Source organism: Musa acuminata, chromosome BXJ1-11 (assembly GCF_036884655.1).
Source record: "Musa acuminata AAA Group cultivar baxijiao chromosome BXJ1-11, Cavendish_Baxijiao_AAA, whole genome shotgun sequence".
NCBI lineage: Eukaryota > Viridiplantae > Streptophyta > Magnoliopsida > Zingiberales > Musaceae > Musa > Musa acuminata.
In genome coordinates, this window is record NC_088337.1 from 5,004,013 (window position 1) to 5,022,092 (window position 18,080).

The 18,080-nt window shown below is 42.6% G+C and overlaps 4 protein-coding genes across 6 annotated transcripts; 3 read left to right on the plus strand and 1 right to left on the minus strand.

Annotated features, from left to right (window-relative positions):
- The first annotated feature begins 1,644 nt into the window (after positions 1 to 1,644).
- LOC103970911 (AP2/ERF and B3 domain-containing transcription factor At1g50680-like) lies at positions 1,645 to 2,930 on the plus strand. The gene is made up of 2 exons (XM_009384827.2): positions 1,645 to 1,661; positions 1,751 to 2,930. Exons 1-2 carry the CDS (start codon positions 1,645 to 1,647, stop codon positions 2,928 to 2,930), a joined length of 1,197 nt encoding a protein of 398 aa, XP_009383102.2.
- Positions 2,931 to 4,080: 1,150 nt separating this feature from the next.
- LOC135596394 (probable carboxylesterase 18) lies at positions 4,081 to 5,085 on the plus strand. The gene has a single exon (XM_065088451.1). The coding sequence runs from the start codon at positions 4,081 to 4,083 to the stop codon at positions 5,083 to 5,085; it is 1,005 nt and encodes a 334-aa protein (XP_064944523.1).
- Positions 5,086 to 5,259: 174 nt separating this feature from the next.
- LOC103970526 (uncharacterized) lies at positions 5,260 to 6,478 on the minus strand. The gene is made up of 3 exons (XM_009384329.3): positions 6,118 to 6,478; positions 5,740 to 5,910; positions 5,260 to 5,589 (listed from the first exon to the last, which is right to left on the minus strand). Exons 1-3 carry the CDS (start codon positions 6,181 to 6,183, stop codon positions 5,362 to 5,364), a joined length of 465 nt encoding a protein of 154 aa, XP_009382604.2. The 5' UTR covers positions 6,184 to 6,478; the 3' UTR covers positions 5,260 to 5,361.
- An 836-nt stretch (positions 6,479 to 7,314) lies between these two features.
- Positions 7,315 to 17,092, plus strand: LOC135596986 (DEAD-box ATP-dependent RNA helicase 5-like). 3 transcript variants are annotated; one of them, XR_010481078.1, is made up of 14 exons: positions 7,315 to 8,012; positions 8,484 to 8,608; positions 9,854 to 9,961; positions 10,635 to 10,715; positions 11,136 to 11,214; positions 13,086 to 13,171; positions 13,244 to 13,300; positions 13,400 to 13,467; positions 14,512 to 14,580; positions 14,662 to 14,755; positions 15,413 to 15,577; positions 15,667 to 15,759; positions 16,570 to 16,732; positions 16,828 to 17,092. XR_010481078.1 is itself a non-coding variant. In XM_065089337.1 (13 exons), exons 1-13 carry the CDS (start codon positions 7,403 to 7,405, stop codon positions 16,663 to 16,665), a joined length of 1,731 nt encoding a protein of 576 aa, XP_064945409.1. In that variant the 5' UTR covers positions 7,315 to 7,402; the 3' UTR covers positions 16,666 to 17,092. The 3 variants fall into 3 exon arrangements, 2 of the variants coding, with proteins under 2 accessions (XP_064945409.1, XP_064945410.1); XM_065089337.1 differs by having other exon boundaries at positions 16,570 to 17,092; XM_065089338.1 differs by lacking the exon at positions 8,484 to 8,608 and having other exon boundaries at positions 7,819 to 8,012; positions 16,570 to 17,092.
- Positions 17,093 to 18,080: the final 988 nt, after the last annotated feature.

Genomic DNA, 18,080 nt, shown 5'->3' on the forward strand with positions numbered 1-18,080 from the left:
ACACCACCGAATGCTTTTTGAAGCATTTCCTAGGCCTCCTTTGAAGTATTTGCTGAAGCAATGATCTCGAACATTGTATCATCAAGTCATTGGTAGATTGTGAATAAAGTCTTTTTCTCTTTCCTTCTTTATTTGAATTATTTTCTTCCTTCTACATTCATTACTTCTTCTTCGGCTGAACTTGGTTCAACAAATTCATCTTCTACAAACTCTCATATATCTTGGGAGCCTAGAAGAATCTTTATTTGGATGCACCATATGTCATATTTTTATTTTGTTAATCTGGGAATCTGTAGTTGTATGGTACTGGAGGAAAAGGTCATAGCTTAACCTATGCTCTGGTACCAAACGTTGATCTTGATAGGAAGAAGGGATAGAGTTATCAAACAGAGGAAGAGTAGACAAGCTTCAATCTTCTATATTTCTCTCAAGAAAACTCTTTACAAATTCAGAAACTCTATCTATTTCATGACCCAACATATATGGTTTATATAGTCCCGAAAGATACATTACATTAATTATATTTAAGATGAATTATTCTCTTTTAAGAAATCCTTTCAAGAACCAATAATCTATTTTTAATCTATAGACTTTTAATCTATTTTTTCTTGTTGATGTAATGAATCTTTCATTAAATAAACCTCTTTATGACATTTGAGCAAGTTTAATTCCAATAGAAGCAAGAAAATGGCTCTGTGAAGGAACGAAAGAGAAGTTAAAGATTTCCCGTGTTTTCATTGGGAAGACGAATACGCCTCAAAACAAGGCGATTTTGAAGCATGAGTGGCAAAGGGAATCGTAGGCAAAGGTAGAAGAAGAAGCAAGGATCTTCTTTCTTTCTTGGATACATGAACAAGATGGCAACGTCTCATATGAAATCTATGTAGGTCAATATCTAACGTAGATTAATGTTGGAACTCATTCTTCTGGTCGAGAAGGTTGAATTCACCACTGCTTTTTATGCATTCACGCATCCCACTTCTCCCTCTTTACGTGAGAAAAAGTTGTTCTGATCATCACATTGTCATAACTCTAAGTGACTCACCTAATGGGAACTGAAGAGGGAGAACTCTATTCTAAGATTTAGGCGTAAATATAGGGGTTAATATACAAACCCACCAAAATAGTTTAGATCGATCGGCCAATTCAAGCACTGCACAATGCATTACGTTGCATGGTCTCCGGCTGCTGGAGCGGCCCGAGGCTGTCGCAGCAGGAGACTGAAGACAACCATGCTTCGTTATTGGGAGCACGTGATCTTTCTGCATCGAGATAAAAATAGAGATGTGTGCTTCACTTAGCTGTATGGGGGAAACCCGAAATTTTAGTTTGGCTGTCGGAATTCAGGGAACATTTGAGAGATCCATGGCAGGACACCTCCTTCCCATCAACTCCTGCTCCTCTAAATTGAAGGTCTGCGGCGTCAGCCTCATTCCCGAATTAGTCCGCTGTCCAACTCTTCCTCAGCGAGTAGTATCTCCTGCTTCCGATTTCACCTCGCCTCCACCTTCTCCTCTCTCTACATAAGGAAGCTTACGAACTGTGCTTTCATGGCTCCCCTTCTTCTTCTTCTTCTTCTTCAAGCTGATTTTAATTGTAAGAAAGCGGATTTCAAGGGCTCTTCGTCCTCCTATGTGTGCACAGATGGAGACAACGTTAAGGTTAGGTCTTTACTTCCGTGCCATTTTGTGGTGCTTAACCCGTCTTGCAATCTTTGTTTGTTCTTGAATTGACGGCTCGTCTTCCTCAGGTTATCCCTCTGCGAACACGAGAACAGAGACTGCACACTCTGCTACTCGGCCGGCAAGATCCGAATGGCAACCGCCGTGCCAGCGGCACGTGAAGGACCCGATTCTAGCTGCATCTTTTGGGGTCGAGCCTCGCCCTTCATGGCGGCCGCCACCGGAACGTCGAACGATCCCAATCCCTCGACGCCATACCGAGGCGTCATGCTGCTACCGGACGGCCACTGGGGCGCGCAGATCTACGCTCGCGGGCATCGAGTCTGGCTCGGGAGATTCGAGTCGGAGATCGCGGCGGCCGGGGCTTTCGACAGCGCGGCCGTCAAGCTCCATCATGGCGACTACTCCCACCGCAATCTCCCCGCCACCCGGCACGCCGCCCATGAACGCAGGTTCCAGGAGACGTTCAGCATCGATGATGTGCTCGACATGATTAGGGACGGATCATATTGTTCACGATTGGAGGAGTACACCAGGCTGCACGCAGCGCCAATCCGTGACCTCCCTCATGCTCGTACGACCGGCAACGTGACGTTCCTGGAGATGTTCGTAAAGGAACTGACGCCCAGCGACGTCGGGAAGCTCAACAGATTGGTCATTCCGAAGAAGCACGCGACGCAGTATTTCCCGCCGGTGGTTGCGGAGACGGCCGACGAGGTTCGGGTCGAGTTCGTGGACCGCGAGGACCGCCCATGGACGTTCCGATACTGCTACTGGAAGAGTAGCCAGAGCTATGTCTTCACCAAGGGCTGGAATAAGTTCGTGAAGGAGAAGAGGCTTCAGGCGAAGGACACGGTGGCCTTCTATCGGTGCGAGGAGAGTGACGGACACCGGAGAACGTATTGCATGATCGACATCATCCGGCACAACAGTGGCGGCGATCGCAGCGGCGGTTCTAGTCGGAGCACGAGCGGGGTGATCGGACTGGGGCTCGGTTTCAAGAGGAAGAAGATGGAGAACGGAGACGAGGAAGACCATTGTAGCTGTGGTTTTAGCAGGAGAAAAAGTCGGGTGATGGGCGTTGGCCTGGATCTCAGTTTAGAGAGAGTGACAGAGACCAAAGACGACGAAGGAGGTGTAGTGACAGGATCAGCGGCGCCTCGGAAATCGTCGGAGACGCAGGACAAGAAGAAGGGACTGAAACTGTTCGGTGTCTGGATCGCTGATGAGAATGATAGGAGAGGATAGAACATGGGCACGTACTCGTGACATCGTTGCTTCATGGCATCATTCCTTAGGTTATGTTAATCCATAGAGTGTTATCGATCGAGAGCCTTTACTGCTGGGAATCTCTCGGTACTTCCTCGTCATGAAGACATATTTAGACAGACAAAGGACTCCTTTTATGTCCACTGTCATTTCTTGCTGCACCGGCTGATACTTCAGTCTCTGTACATTTTATGTTTGTTTAAGAAGACAGCATCTTTGTGCCGTCTTTAATATATGAATGAATATATTAATATACGAATGATTTAATTTAATTGTTGGTGTAAATAACTATTTAGCCGTGGCCTCGGGTCGACGCGGCTTGGTTCGGGTCCGGATGACGGGTCGTCGTTTCCTTCATGAAGAGGCTCCTTGCTAATGCGCCCGGAGAGAGGCGCCTCGCCTTCGTCCCTGCACACAGGTCGGGTCGGGATGCTCAACCCGACCCCTCTGATGATTAAGTTAGTCGATGATTGTGGAAGTTTTTTGTTTTTCTCCTCCCTTTCCGTTTAGAATGCAAGGGTATTTATAGGGGAGTTTGGTGTTACCTGATGTGCCTGCTCGCAGGGGTAGGATCGTACCTTCTGATGACGTCTAACATCGTTGTTGGCGTGGCGTGCGAAATCGAGCCTGAGCGGTCGTTAATGGGCCTCGGTTGGCGTTACGACCCGTGTCAAGTCATGCGCTATCAGCTCGACAGGGACACGGGGCATCAGCGGGTATCACGCAAATCTTATCGTAATTATCACCCTCATCATTGATTAAATCAGATCGTATGATTATAGATATTAATTAATTTTATATTATAATTTTGATAAAAATTAAGATTAAAAAAATATTTTAAATATGATATAATAGATCCTTAATTATTAAGAGTTATGATAGTGTGATAGTGTTTTTGATGACGTGTTTTCATGTCACTGACGACGCCTTCAAGGAAAATGACAACGACACGGAGCTACTTCGGCGACGGACGCATTCGTTGGCCGCAAAAGTGGGTATCACGTGATCCGATGACCTCCTGGTGTCCGTCGGTCTCGGTTGGGTGGCCTTCATTACCACAACCTCGCGAGGCCGCTGCAGAAGGTGAGAGAGTTCGATGGCGAGATCCATTGAGAAGGGCGATTCCGAAATGGCCACGGCCCGTCCCCCGCTCCCCCTGAAGACCCGCCTCATCATCGCCGCCATCACCGCCGCCACCGACGCTGCCTGCCGCCGCGACGGCACCGTCAACCGCCGGCTCTTTAACCTCTTCGACCGTAGGACCCCTCCCAACCCCAGCCCCATCGACGGCGTCGCCACTGCCGACCACACCGTCGACCCCTCCCGCCACCTCTGGCTCCGCCTCTTCTCCCCCGCTTCCCCCGCCCCCGGCCCCGGCCCCCTCCCCCTCATCGTCTACTTCCACGGCGGCGGCTTCACCTTCCACTCCGCCGCCAGCAGCCCATACGACGGCTTCTGCCGCCGCCTCGCCCGCCGGGTCCCCGCCCTCGTCGCCTCGGTCGAGTACCGCCTAGCGCCCGAGCACCGTTGCCCGGCGTCCTACGACGACGGCATCGACGTCCTACGCTGGCTCGGCAACGGCGATCTCGTGCCTGACCTGTCCGCCGTCTTCCTCGCGGGTGATAGCGCCGGGGGAAACATCGCCCACCACGTGGCGCGGCGGGCGCGAAGGGAGGCGCTGGGTCGGGCCAGCGTGGCGGGGCTGGTGGCCATACAGCCGTTCTTCGGTGGGAAGGTGCCGTCGCCTTCGGAGGAGCGGCTGGGTGGGATGCCCTTCGGGAAGCTGGAGCGGTTCGAGTGGATGTGGAGATCGTTCCTGCCGGTGGGCGCGGACGGGGACCACGAGGCAGCCAACGTGTTCGGGCCAGGGTCCGCGGCGGCGGACGACTTTGAGGAGGGCTTTCCGGCGACCATGGTGTGCGTCGGCGGGTGGGACGCGCTGCAGGACCGGCAGCGGTGGTACTGCGAGGGGCTGAAGAGGAACGGGGTAGATGTTCGCGTCGCCGAGTACCCGGACGCCGTCCACGCCTTCTACGTCTTCCCGGAGCTGCCCGACGCCCACAAGCTGGTCGATGACATCGCCGATTTCGTCCACCGGCGGATGGACGAGCTCAGCAAGCCCGTCGACAAATGACATCGGTTCCTTTCTCGTACGAATCGAAACGAGCAGGATCACCCCCTGCAACAAGCATGTACGACGCAATAACCCTAATGGAAGAAAGCTTCGGCCTTTCGTAGCATGTGTACTTCATCTCATAGTAGTAATCAATTTTGAGACATATTTAGCTTCTGCATGAACAAGCACTCGGCAATGAAGATAGATTTGGTCTATCAACAATTGAATGTGGTAAGATTCAACAGCAGCAGCAGTCGGGGAGGAAGAACACATGAAGCAAGGAAGCACAAGTCATCAGCCATGCGCAATCTGGGTTTCATCCGTGTTGCAGTCTTCTTCAAGCACGGTCACGAAACGATGCTCAGGAACGCCGATGGATGCCGACGAGACGCGTCCAGGTGAGATGGAATGCGCCGTGGTTTCACCAGCTTGAGGTTCCACATCCGTGTCTTGCTTCACCATGGGCAAGCCAGCTGTGCCGGCACTTGCAGAAGATATCCTTCCCTTCCACGTTCCACCATCCTGATGTCCAATACCAGAAGGTCATCTATCAAACCAATTCGGAAGCTTCGTATTGATTGAAGCATCGGATTGCTTGAGAAGAGAACAGAGCAACCACATCTATCATCAGGAGGTAAAAGAATGTAGCCAAGACAGGGGATGAACACTTGCATCAAGTATCGAAGGATCGGGCAGCGGGCATCTCACGGGTTGATCGTGGTTGAGCGGCTCCGTCGGGTGCTCGATCGGTTTGAACTCGTCGTGTACATCAGCTTCATGGTCAGTGCCGGTAGAGGAACCTCCGACCTCCATGTTTGGAGCCAAAAATACTTGCCTCACGTCCTGTCCAGGAAACCCATTTCATGAATAGTTCAGAGGGACATCATTCATTAGCTGACAGCTAAATAGAAATCCACTCGAGAGGGCAAATCTCATCGACTCGTCAAAACTTGGAGAGCACAACAAAACTCGCCAGGGAAGGGAAACCAAACAACCAAAATCTTATCTTTCTGACGAAGATCCGGAAAAGAAGCAGTTTTGTGAGCTCACAGCCGCGCTCTTCGTCCGGCGGTGGCTGATCCTCCCGGCGGAGAACAGAGCGAAGATGCCCACCATCTGTCTCCTCTGCACTGTTCCGAGGGAAGAATCAAAGGGCTCGCATCATCACGAAGGAGAGCCGGGATGGAACGGGGAGCCGATGGAGGAGCGAGCATTTAGATGAGAGAGAGGGAGGGGACGGTTACCAGCCGCCCGCAGGCCACCGCTCTCCATGCTGCCTTGAGTGCGAAGTCGACATGATGGGGAGTCCGAGGGGGGAACAGGTGGGGTCCTCCTCGGTGGCGCCACAACCACAACTGTCGGCCATCGCCACCGGGATCTATCTTCCGCCAGTTTCCGAATCTCGGAGCACCCATCCATCGGGTTTCCTTCTTCACGTAATCCCATGCAAAGCTGTAAGAGACTCTGACGCACTCCCTCCGCTCTGCAGTTTTTTCTTCCTCAAACGGAGTCGTCGTTTGCTTCAGCATCCATTTCTTTCTCCAACCCCTCTGTCTCACACGAAATAGACGGCCGCGGGAGTAACAGAGCAGGAAGGTGCATGTCAAAGCCTGGCATGTTCATCCGCCAACCGACACTGCTGGCCCATGTCTCTTAGATGACCTGAGCCACCCTGTACTCTCTCTCTCTCTCTCTCTCTCTCAACCTTCTATGAGGGTAACGTCTTCATCGACGACTTAAGTGCAGTGATAACATCTTTAAGCATATCGTGGAAACCAGCATGGTGTGAATTTTGTCACCATGTATGCACGTATGATGTTGTGGAAATGCAAGTATGTGCAAAGTGGCATGTCAATCTCATCGATGGTCACATCAAGTGTTCACATGCACAACCGACCTGCAAAAGTGGCCTGTCGTCTCCCACATTTTTCAGTAATTATAATTAGAAGATAATTCAGTGTGTTGCATATTTAGCGTGCGTTCAACATCACCTTATTATATATGTATATAGTTTATGATGTGACATGACACAATAAAAATATTTAACCATTTGAAATGATTTTTATTTATAAATTAATGTGTAAATAATGAAAATTATAAGCCCAATATAATGCAAAGATGAAAGTTAAGGAGAGGCCCAGCCCGCTTCATTATAAGCCCGATACGAAGCCCACTATTTACTCACGTGCACATCATGTGAGGCACGCCCACCGCTCCGGCTCGACTCCAAAACCCTAGTAGCATCGTGGCAAACCGAGTCCACCACCGCCCGTCTCTGCCTTCCCAACAAGAGGCGCAAACCCCGACCCCCACTCCTCCGCTTCGCTTCATCTCCATGGGCAGAGTTCTAGCTGATGCCATGGCTCCTTCGATCGATCGAGAAACCCTACACGTAGCTATGGAGGAGGAGAAGAAGAAGAAGAATAAGAAGAAGAACAAAGAATTCGAAAACGGTGAAACCCTAACCCTAACTCCGGATTCCACGGAGAACGGCGGCGAGGAACACATGAACGGGACCAAGAAGAAGAAGAAGAAGAAGAAGAGAAAGATTGTTGAAGCTGAGCTCGACTCTTCCTCCAAGAATTCAGGAACCCTCGGAAATGATTCCGAGAAGACGAAGAAGAAAAAGAAGCGGGAGGGTGAACAAGGAGCGACCTCGAAGGAGGAACCGGCGTTGGATTCGAGGAGGGAGAGGAAGCAAGTGGAAGAGGGGGGAACGCAGGGGGAGGGTCCGGAAGCGGGAGGGGGCGGAGGTGTGATTGTTTCTGGGAATAACACGTCGGATCCCAAGTACAAAGCATTGAGCTCGTTTGCCGAGTCTGGGCTTCCGGCGAAGGTTCTTGATTGCTGCAAGAACTTCAGCAGACCCTCGCCTATTCAGTCGCATGCGTGGCCTTTCCTCTTGGAAGGGCGAGATTTCATCGGGATTGCTGCCACTGGATCTGGTAAGTTATTAAATTTTGACTCTCTTTATTCGGTTTAAGAGTCTGAGAATTATTATTTCTACTCAACAGATAATTTATGTTGATTAACTTGAATTCTTTTGGATCATTCACCTAGGAAGGCCTTGATCTTGATACAAGCACAGGGAATATTTAGTTGCGTCTTTGAATTTGGCTAATGTTTTTCAGTCCGAGATTTTTGTTTTTCAGTCGCGAATAATTTACGGCTACTTTAATTAGGAAGGTCTCTATCTTGATATAAATGCAGTAATTATGTTTAGTTGCACTATGAATTTGGCTAATGCTTTAGTTTCATTATGAAGGAAATGTCCGACCAACTGCAATAACATTCTATCATTCTTTATCAGACATGTTAATTTCTTATTGATATATTTAACTTGTTTTCAATCGGTTCTTCATTATGCAAACTAGAGGTACATCTTTGGTTGATTCCTTGTCTGTCGATTGTTATAGGAAAAACCCTGGCATTTGGTGTACCAGCATTAATGCATATTCTGAAGATTAAGAGTGAGAAAACATCAAAAAAGACAGTTCCTCGATGCCTTGTATTGTCACCTACGAGGGAATTAGCTCAGCAAGTATTTCTCCTTCCATATTGCCGCATTATTTGCTCACTTGTCTTTCCAAGTTTTTGTTTGTATTTTGGAATATTCTAATATTGCACAGCGATGAGCCTATCTTTGTCTAAGAGTTTATTAGTTCTTATCAGTAAACTTCCTCAGAAAGTATTTCTCCTTCCGTATCACCATCATTATTTACTCACTTGTCTTTCCATGTTTTTGTTTGTATTTTGGAATATTCTAATATTACACAGCGATCGGCCTATGTTTGTCTAAGAGTTTATTAGTTCTTATTAGTAAATTTGTTTAAATGAAATCCATTTATTTTTGAGAAATAGGCTTTAATTCAAGTAATTAAAATTTACCTGTTAGTTTATTGCTATAATGTCAGTTTATTTTCTGCCACCAAATACTAAGCTTATGTTAATCTTGTAAGATCAAGATATAGTATTGGAAATTTGTAATCAAATAATGAAAAAATGAATGTATGTAACCTGAGATCCTTAATCTGATGTTTGAAAGAATTTGGCATTTATATCATGCCGATGTGGACATGGTTTTTTGGCAGCATTTTGGCTCTGACATTTGTGGATTGGTTTGATTTGCTTTTATTTAATCAGACTTTTTGGGATGTTTATATACGCTTACTAGATATATTTGGTGCCTTTGCATTGCAATAAGTTAGCATTCTGGTTACTAAACATAAATTTGTGTAGATTGCTTGAGACTTGCGTAAAGAATAGTATTGTAATGAAGTGAATGCAGATTCATAGTTTCCATTTATAATGACACTCGAGAATATTTCATTTGTAAGTATGATGAGCTTTATTATTTTTTTTTATGGAAGCAAATGTTGAAACAAATCCACTGCTGTTCGAGGAAATCTTATTTGATTCTATAACATCTTGCCAATGTTTCCTCTTTTAGTTAGATAATTGTTTTGGGTAAACATGCCAGTTTTTTATCCCAAAAAGTTGAATTCATTCTGTACAAACTTGACAAGATGAGCCACATCGACATCTTTGGCCTTGCTTGTTTCTTTCAGTAATTCCGTTTCGTTTCATTTGGCTTTTACAGCATTACCATATTACAAGTGAAATTCTTGGGAAATATGCAAAATACCATATATTTATATTAACACGAATATTTCAGTCATCACATGGGCCCAATGTTTCTCTTGGAATAAATATTTTAAGTCAATATGAACATTGAGGTGCTGATAAAAGTAATGTCTCTGAAGTTGAATGTCTATTTTGATGACAGATTGAAGACGTTTTAAGTGATGCTGGGACTCTTCCTGGTATAAAATCAGTTTGTTTGTATGGTGGGACTTCCAAGGGACCACAAATTTCCTCTCTGAAATCTGGAGTTGTAAGATCTTGAGAAATTTGTTCACTTTATGTATATGTGCACTGCAAATTTTTTCATATGACAAAAATGCCATTCATGCCTTTTGAAATTTAATGTTTTTTCTAAATAGGTTGTTTAAATAACCATTTTTTTATATCTTCTAGTTGTAGAATGAGCATTTTGTTGAAAAATATAACCACATGTTATGTGTTCTACGAGAATATATGGAGAAACCCTTTGTCTATGTTAAAAAAGTTAGTAATAGGATGCTAGTTTTATAAAATGTTTGATATATGTAGTTGTTTTAAGATCTTATTGTTTCTTAGGTGAAATAAATTCTTGTTGGATTATGACAGGCATTATTCTCATGTCTTTAAGGTGATATTGGTATCATTTTAAAGTCAGTAGCATATTTGATTCGTGTTGAACATGCTTAAAAAACATTTATAATTTTTTGGGACATAGATTGAATAAAGAAAATATGATTTTTATTTGTTTCTGAACCAGGGAGATGGGAATTGAAGGTATTCTTTCTACAGTATACAGCAATATTGTGTTATCTGTCTCAGAAATTCAGACTTTTTTTTTTCACTCTGTCATGTGGAATTGAAATGTCCTAGAGCCATACTTAAGAAAAGTTTTGTTCTTGGTCCTCTGATCTCACATGTTTGTTGTTCCTCCTTTTTGCTTATAGGATATAGTTGTTGGAACTCCTGGTCGTATGAAAGATCTGATTGAAATGGGTGTTTGCCAGCTGAAAGATGTGTCCTTTGTGGTGAGTTGAAGCTGTTTCATGTTTTTGTTCTTTCTATTGTTTTGCTTCACAAAACATAAAGTGTGCATGACTTTTTGAGTACTGAAGTAAAACAAGTGTGGCATGAACATTTTCATGTCTTCACCTTAAAGCATGCTTTACAGTGCCAATACAACATAACTTGCACTAAATGTGTCATCTAGTTTGTCAAAATCGAGTTTCATATAGGTGTTTCTTATGATATTCCACAGTTAATGGCACCTTTTTTCCACAAAAGTAGTAAATTATGTCCTTTCAATCAATTCTAAGTAGTGAGCCTTATTAGAAGTTCATGTTGTGATGCTGAGTGTGTTGTCTGCCTAATCTTGTTTTGCTATTGGTCATCCTGTACCATAGTAGTGTGCAACCCACCCTTAAGTGCCGAATTGTGGTTATCTGCAGGTTCTTGATGAAGCAGACAGAATGCTTGATATGGGATTTGAGCCAGAAGTCCGTTCAATATTAAATCAAACATCATCTGGTTTGTAACAACTGCTGCTTATTTTTTCTGTCCTATATCTGTGTCGTGGAGTGTTGCTATGAGCAGTTCATACAATAACTTTTATTTTAATTTGGAATAATTTTGTCTGCACAGAGTAATTGTGTAGGCATGCAGAAAAGCAGCCCACAAGAGTCACCTCACTCGGTCTCGGTGGTTGATGTTTGTCATTCTTAGTTCCCTCCACAATTTACACCTGACTTGCATAACTTGTTTGGGGGTTAAATATGTGGGTGTCTTAAATTCTACTCTTGTTTAATTAGTCTTAGGAATTTTCTGTCTCTGTAGTTATAAAGAACTAAGATCGCCAGTTCTAAGCTAAATGCAGGTTAAAATAACAAAGTGCATCTGCAAGAATAACAAGTGTTCTTAGATTTTGTGTGCCACATATTTTACAAGCATTATGATCCCGTGTAGACCAAAGTTTGCTCAAGGAAGAAGCCACCGAGTTTTACTTGTAGGTTAGTTATGCATGGATTGCATATGACACATTCCAGATGTTTTATTGTTTTGCAATTATTTTTGATGAATTCTTGCACTGATGCAAAGGCCACAATGTCTTTGTTTTATAATTTAGGACAATCAAAGCATGAGATGCGATAGTTCTGCAATTTTCTACTCTGTAGTGACATTGTATTTTTTATTGGTAGACTGGGGCATTATAAAAATAAATATACATACACATATATTAGCCTGTAATAGATGAGCAGGGAGAGCGGAAGAAAAAGTTGAAGAGACCTATTATGGCAAAACTTATTGATGACAGTTTTATGTTGTCTACAACTAGGTGCAAATTATTTATTGGCCTTTTTTTCTTCTTTCATTATGATGCTTGGTTCTATGCTCTCCAAGTGCATCATTTTCACTAAAGTTTTTCTGACTTGTTATTGGACCACTTTGTGAGGCTTATGTTTGTAAAAAGTTTATTCCAAAGGATAGTAATGGGTTTTGCTTCTGCGTGTATTTCCGTGGGCATTTCTTGTGGATGTTTTTTTTATTATTTAGGTCTGAATGGCTTGTAGTGAATCACTTAGGAATCCTTAAGCCCATGTTTATTGTTTGTTATTTGTTGTTGCATAAAGTACTTCAACTGCTCCTTACACAAATATATTCCTCATAAACCCACAACAACAGATGTTTGTGATGGCTTGAGACTCGTTCAAGTTTTGTTTATTTCTGGCAATGCAGTATCTTCCTGCCGGTATTAGCACAGGTCCATGTTTTGCCAATACTGTAGTTATACATTCATTTGAATTATTTTTGTCTTGTGTTGGCTAAGAATTATTCCCATGCGGTGGGCATGCCAGCTCAGTTGCATCTAGTTGTGCCAGTGAAAATTAAATTCTTGGTCCCCATGTATATGGCCAAATGTCATCTTTTGCAAGTTTTAAATATCTGGCTAGGACTTTGTCTTTTGATAGTAATACCTGTATCTGCTAGCTAATAAGGTTGATACTTACATATGATCTTGAATGGCCCAGTCTACATTATACAATATGTCTCAGTTTTGGAGGCTTGTTAAATTTGAAACTTCTATTTATGTGTATAATCAATTTTCTGTTTAGACTTTTCTTTCAAACAATGTTTGTTGTGAGTAATGTCATAGTTACAGCATCTTGTACTGTTTCTTTTGTCTTAATAAGGTCTGTCACTGGAAGGAATTATTATAATATCATGCTACGGAGGACACAAAGCACATTTTCTTGCAGACCTTAAATTTCCAAATGGTTGTTTTATGATGTGCTTGGGTTATTCTTGATTAGTTTATCTTTTATAACTTCATATTGCTTTTTATCTTGAATGAGTTTCCACTGTATGTGTTATACATAACATGCTCTTTCTTATCCAAACAGTTAGGCAGATGGTGATGTTTAGTGCAACATGGCCCTTAGCTGTTGACCAGTTAGCTAGAGAGTTCATGGATCCAAACCCTGTGAAGGTATATCTCAAGCACTTGTTTGAACTATTGAACAATGTTGTTGACTTGTTCCGGATGAATCACAAATTTCAGGTTGTTGTGGGGTCCGAGGATCTCTCAGCTAATCACGATGTGATGCAGATAGTAGAGGTATTCTCATGCACGATCGTGCAATTCTTAATAGTCACTATGGTATTGTCATATAAAGTACTTAAGCTACTTCTGTGCCTGTTTCATACTGTTCTATAGGTCTTGGAAGATCGACAACGGGATTCTCGCTTAGTTACCTTGCTAGAAAAATATCACCAATCACAGAGGTAGCTAATCTATGACTTGGTTCTTCTGTTCTAAGTTTGTGTTTATCTATCTGACTGGCTCATGTGATGGTATAAGATAGCAAATCAGGCCACTCTTGCTCTCTACCCAAGGGCAGTGCTTGGTTGAAGGACGTTGAAGATTAAGGAGTTGCCAGAATCCCTGATTGTTCGATTGTTTTATGATTGAAGAGATGTGGTTCATGCAACTGGTGATAGAAACATAATAACCAGTACACTATTTTTAACATTTCAGGACCCGTAACTTGTATGTAGTATCTTAGTCTAAGGTTATTCAATCACTGTTGACAATGTGAATGGAGTTCATTTTTTATTCAGGTTAGGTTCAGATCAAGTCAACAGTTTAGTGTTGGGCCAACTTTGTGCAAGTATCATTTTTTTTTATTTGTACATGTTTGGGATATTTTTTCACTAGTTATTGGCTCTCAAATGAATTTACATATTTTGGGTTCTTGACTAGATTAGATAGTTAGTTCGATCTTCTTCACAGAACCTGGTGGAATATAGTTGTTAATAAAAACAGATTAAAAGTTTGTGGATTTTAATATGAAGGAATTGTAATTTGCAATATGACTATACAGCTAAAGGAATTTTCTTGTGGACATGCCGAACCCAATAATGTGCCATGCGGTTCCATGTGAGCTTATCTTGTGTCCTTGTTCTGTCACCTGCTCAGGCATATTTTATTCATGTTATGCTGAAGCTATGATGCAAAATTGTTGACTGTGCATGTATTCTATGTTATCATGTATGATTGCATATGCAGAATTTTGCCATTTTTGAAATCTGTGCTTACAAGCTAGCTATATGTTAACCTAGCGCCATGTGTCTTTGGTAAACATAGAGACAATGAGCCATATGTTTGAATACATCGAGCCACTATGCTCACCGAGTGTTTTTTTAGCTATAATTACATGTCCAGTTGGTGTAAAATTTTTATATTAAGCAACAAAGTCAAAGTAATTTATTCAAGTCTGGGGAACTTAAATAGTCAGTCTCTCTGATTAATGGAGTTGTTTGGAACAGAAATCGGGTCTTGGTTTTTGTCTTGTACAAAAAGGAAGCTGCTCGTGTTGAGAATATGCTCCAAAGGAGGTATGATTTCTTTCACCCTTTTTTTGATTTAGCTTTTGTTTTGCTGCATATTGTACCCAACTCATGTCTTTTTGCTGAAAGGGGCTGGAAGGCTGTTTCTGTGCATGGAGACAAAGCTCAACATGAAAGAACGAAGGCATTATGTTTATTCAAGGAGGGAAAGTGTCCGTTAATGGTGAGTATAGATGCTGAAAAATTGAAGCAAACTCTCAGCCTAATTTTTACTCCTAGCTAGATGATGAGGAAAACAAGATTTGTGATTTTCTTGGTTTTTGTTTTGTTACTTGAATGGAGGCATGTTTAACATCATGATACAAGTACTAACAAGACATTTGATGAATCAAATACAGAATAAAAGCTGTGATATAGAAATACCTGAAAATTCATCATTACCTGAGATTTAGCCGTCCAGAGAGTAGAGTGCGTTTGCATTGATTTATAAACATGCAGTTTAATGGAATATTTATGATCACATTAAACCTACTGACCAGTTCCTGTGGTTACTGATATTTATGCCTATCATGTAATTTTGTTAACCTCTTGTACTTTGAAGGTGTCTACGGCCTTTCATATTCCATTTATTAAAGGAAATTTTAATCTACTTCTGGCTATTCCATTTTTTTTACTATGTATGGTATTACAGTAGCTTGCTGTTTTTTCTAGTGCGGCTTAATTTATTTATTTTCTTAAATTTATTAGTCTATGTATTACCACTCACCAGAGCATGGGATTGCTTTTGTGCTAGGTTCAAATGGTTTATATGCAAAATACATTGGCAATTGGATTTTCTTCAGAATAATTGTGTTTAACCAATATTATCAAACTTTTGCAGATTGCCACAGATGTAGCTTCTCGGGGATTGGATATTCCTGATGTTGAAGTAGTTATCAATTACAGCTTTCCTCTGACCACCGAAGATTATGTACACAGGATAGGAAGGACAGGGCGTGCTGGTAAAAAAGGTGTTGCACATACGTTCTTCACCAAGGAAAATAAGGTAGCATAGAAAAATCATACTTCTGAAGTTAATTATATATCTGCTATTCTAGTGGATTCTGTCCCATGTCATGTCCTTTATATATTCAGGGCCTTGCCGGGGAGCTTGTTAATGTTCTCCGAGAAGCTGGGCAGACTGTACCAACAGCCCTTACCAATTTTGGCACTCATGTGAAGAAAAAGGTTAGTAGAAAACATACTTTTTTATGTATTTCACATGCAACTACCCATTTACATGTTTATGAAGTGATTCCTCTTTTCTTCGTATCTTCCATGTATGCCAAGTAATTCTTTAATTATCCATCACTAAATCACCACCATTATTACCCACTACCACCTTATCCTCTCTACCATCACAACCCAACCACCAACACATCTTTTCAGAAAGGATGCTTGGGATCTCATTTGATATGTTCCTTTTCTCTTCTGTTGGTCCATTCACAATATATAGACCACCTAGCTCTTCTCCATGGCAATCCCAAGTAGTTAGCATCAATATTTTGACCAAGATAGACCAAAATCAGTTGATTTGCATAGGTTTTTCCGACGTTGCAAAGAAGAATCTCTGTGAAATCAAGATGTATTTTGAACAATTGAAGTTCCAGATAGTAAAAGGATCTAAAATAGTTGAAAGAGATTTGCGTTTGACATGATGAAGTGAATGTTTATGCATGGCAAAATTCAAATATGTCGACACTGTTATATCTTCAACATTATTTCAGTAGTAAGTGGGATATGAGATAATAGTAGTAGCACTGACTTCTAGAGATAGTGGTTCGCAAATCATGCAATTATCCAACTTTCATGCTGCAACATGGAGGTGATATACTGATAGTAGTATTAAGCACAGAGTATGCTTTTGCTGCACCTTTTGACATTTTGGTGTTAGCTGTAGCTAAATATCATATTTTAATCTTGTGCAAGGTACCATTCACTAACCTGATAAGATTACAGTTACCTGACAGCTTCATCATTTTTGTCTCTACTGTGCAGGAGTCGAAGCTTTATGGATCACACTTCAAAGAAATTACCGTTGATGCTCCAAAGTCCACTAAAATTACGTTTACTAATTCAGATGATGAAGATTGACTGTGCAGCAGGATGATGCTTTTATTGCTGGGCCAGCATTCAGATAGGCTGACTTGTTTTTTTACTGGTGGGCTGTAGAATGCGATCAGATTAGAGATATCATTTACTCCTGACACGAAGATATTTATATGCTAAACTAAAGTGGCGAAAATATTTCTCCAGGAGCGGGAGGGTAGGAATGATCTGAAGTAACTCGATCAACCACTATGCTGGTTGTGGAAGCAAATATAGTCCCTTCCGATATAAGATTTGAATCCGTTTCCCACAGTTAAATCTCCTGTTATTCAAATGAGCGAGCGTGGCTCGATATTTATTGTTTTGTTTTCTTTCTGTTTGACGAAACAGCAATTCAGAGGGTCACATGACCCACCCCAAGTGAGCAGTATTTATACTTTATAAATGGAAGTGCTGTTTGATTTGGGCTGCATTTTATAAATGCGTAGACTTCAAATGACCACGAATTTTGATTGTTCCAGAAACAGGTACGTGTTCCGACCATCCATATAGAAAGACATGAAAGATCTTACCGCCTCCAAAAAACAAAAAAAATTAAAACGTCGCTGAATCATCCGACTATTTTTTATCGTATTCTGTCTGCAGCGAGCAGACTATAGTGCCAATGCATTAGCCATGGCGACTTCACAGAAAACCTGTCACATTATGTCGACATAATTAACTGTGACACGACGCCCGTCATAGGAAGCTCTCGGGCATCATCGAAGAAGCTCTCCTACCGGCAATATCATCGACGCCAGCCAGTGTCTCCTTACGTCCGTGGTCGGCACCTTGCCGTCGCTTTGCGTCAGCGATCGAGCAGTTCGACGAAATGCCCGCATGGGTATTTCGTTCCAATCATTCTAACCATCCAAACATGTAAGCTCTGCCAAGGCTTTCAGAGCTTCGTTCGTGATCTAAACCCCACTCCATGGCAAAGCTAAGCTTTGTTCAAAGTCACAGCATTAGTAACTGGGTGAAACAATGAAAACGAGACAGCGTCTTGCAACAAGAGAAAAGGCAAGTTCGTAGGTGCATTTCGTCGAGCAATTCACGTGTGGGGGTGTGATCCGCGCTATTATTACTGTTGCTGGAGGAAGCATAATTATTTTAGACAGCAGAAGAGTCTGACCACCGCCAGTCAGAATAAGAGATCATCAATTGGACAATTTTGACAAGATTTAATTTTTTTGGAGGCCAGTTCAGGCACTCTGTGGCTGGCGGTAAGCTTACCAAGATGTCTCCACACCTCATGCTTCTTAATTATACCACCGGCCTGTTGGGTGCGATTCGGGCGGACGTCGAAGATCTGAAGACTCTCCGGTTCTCTTACCGCCGCCGCCTCCCGCTGGGTGCATGAACTGCCTCCAGTAGAATTAAATCGTTGCGAAATCATCCAAACTGCAACGTCTAGTAGTAAG

Coding starts and splice junctions, on each gene's coding strand:
- LOC135596986 (XM_065089337.1), top strand. CDS start 7,403: ATGGGCAGAGTTCTAGCTGATGCCATGGCTCCTTCGATCGATCGAGAA. Junction 8,013..8,483: donor GATTGCTGCCACTGGATCTG/GTAAGTTATTAA, acceptor CGATTGTTATAG/GAAAAACCCTGGCATTTGGT. Junction 13,468..14,511: donor AAATATCACCAATCACAGAG/GTAGCTAATCTA, acceptor TGTTTGGAACAG/AAATCGGGTCTTGGTTTTTG.
- LOC135596394 (XM_065088451.1), top strand. CDS start 4,081: ATGGCCACGGCCCGTCCCCCGCTCCCCCTGAAGACCCGCCTCATCATC.
- LOC103970526 (XM_009384329.3), bottom strand. CDS start 6,183: ATGGTGGGCATCTTCGCTCTGTTCTCCGCCGGGAGGATCAGCCACCGC. Junction 5,911..6,117: donor GCCGGACGAAGAGCGCGGCT/GTGAGCTCACAA, acceptor TTTCCTGGACAG/GACGTGAGGCAAGTATTTTT. Junction 5,590..5,739: donor CCGATCCTTCGATACTTGAT/GCAAGTGTTCAT, acceptor ATTGGACATCAG/GATGGTGGAACGTGGAAGGG.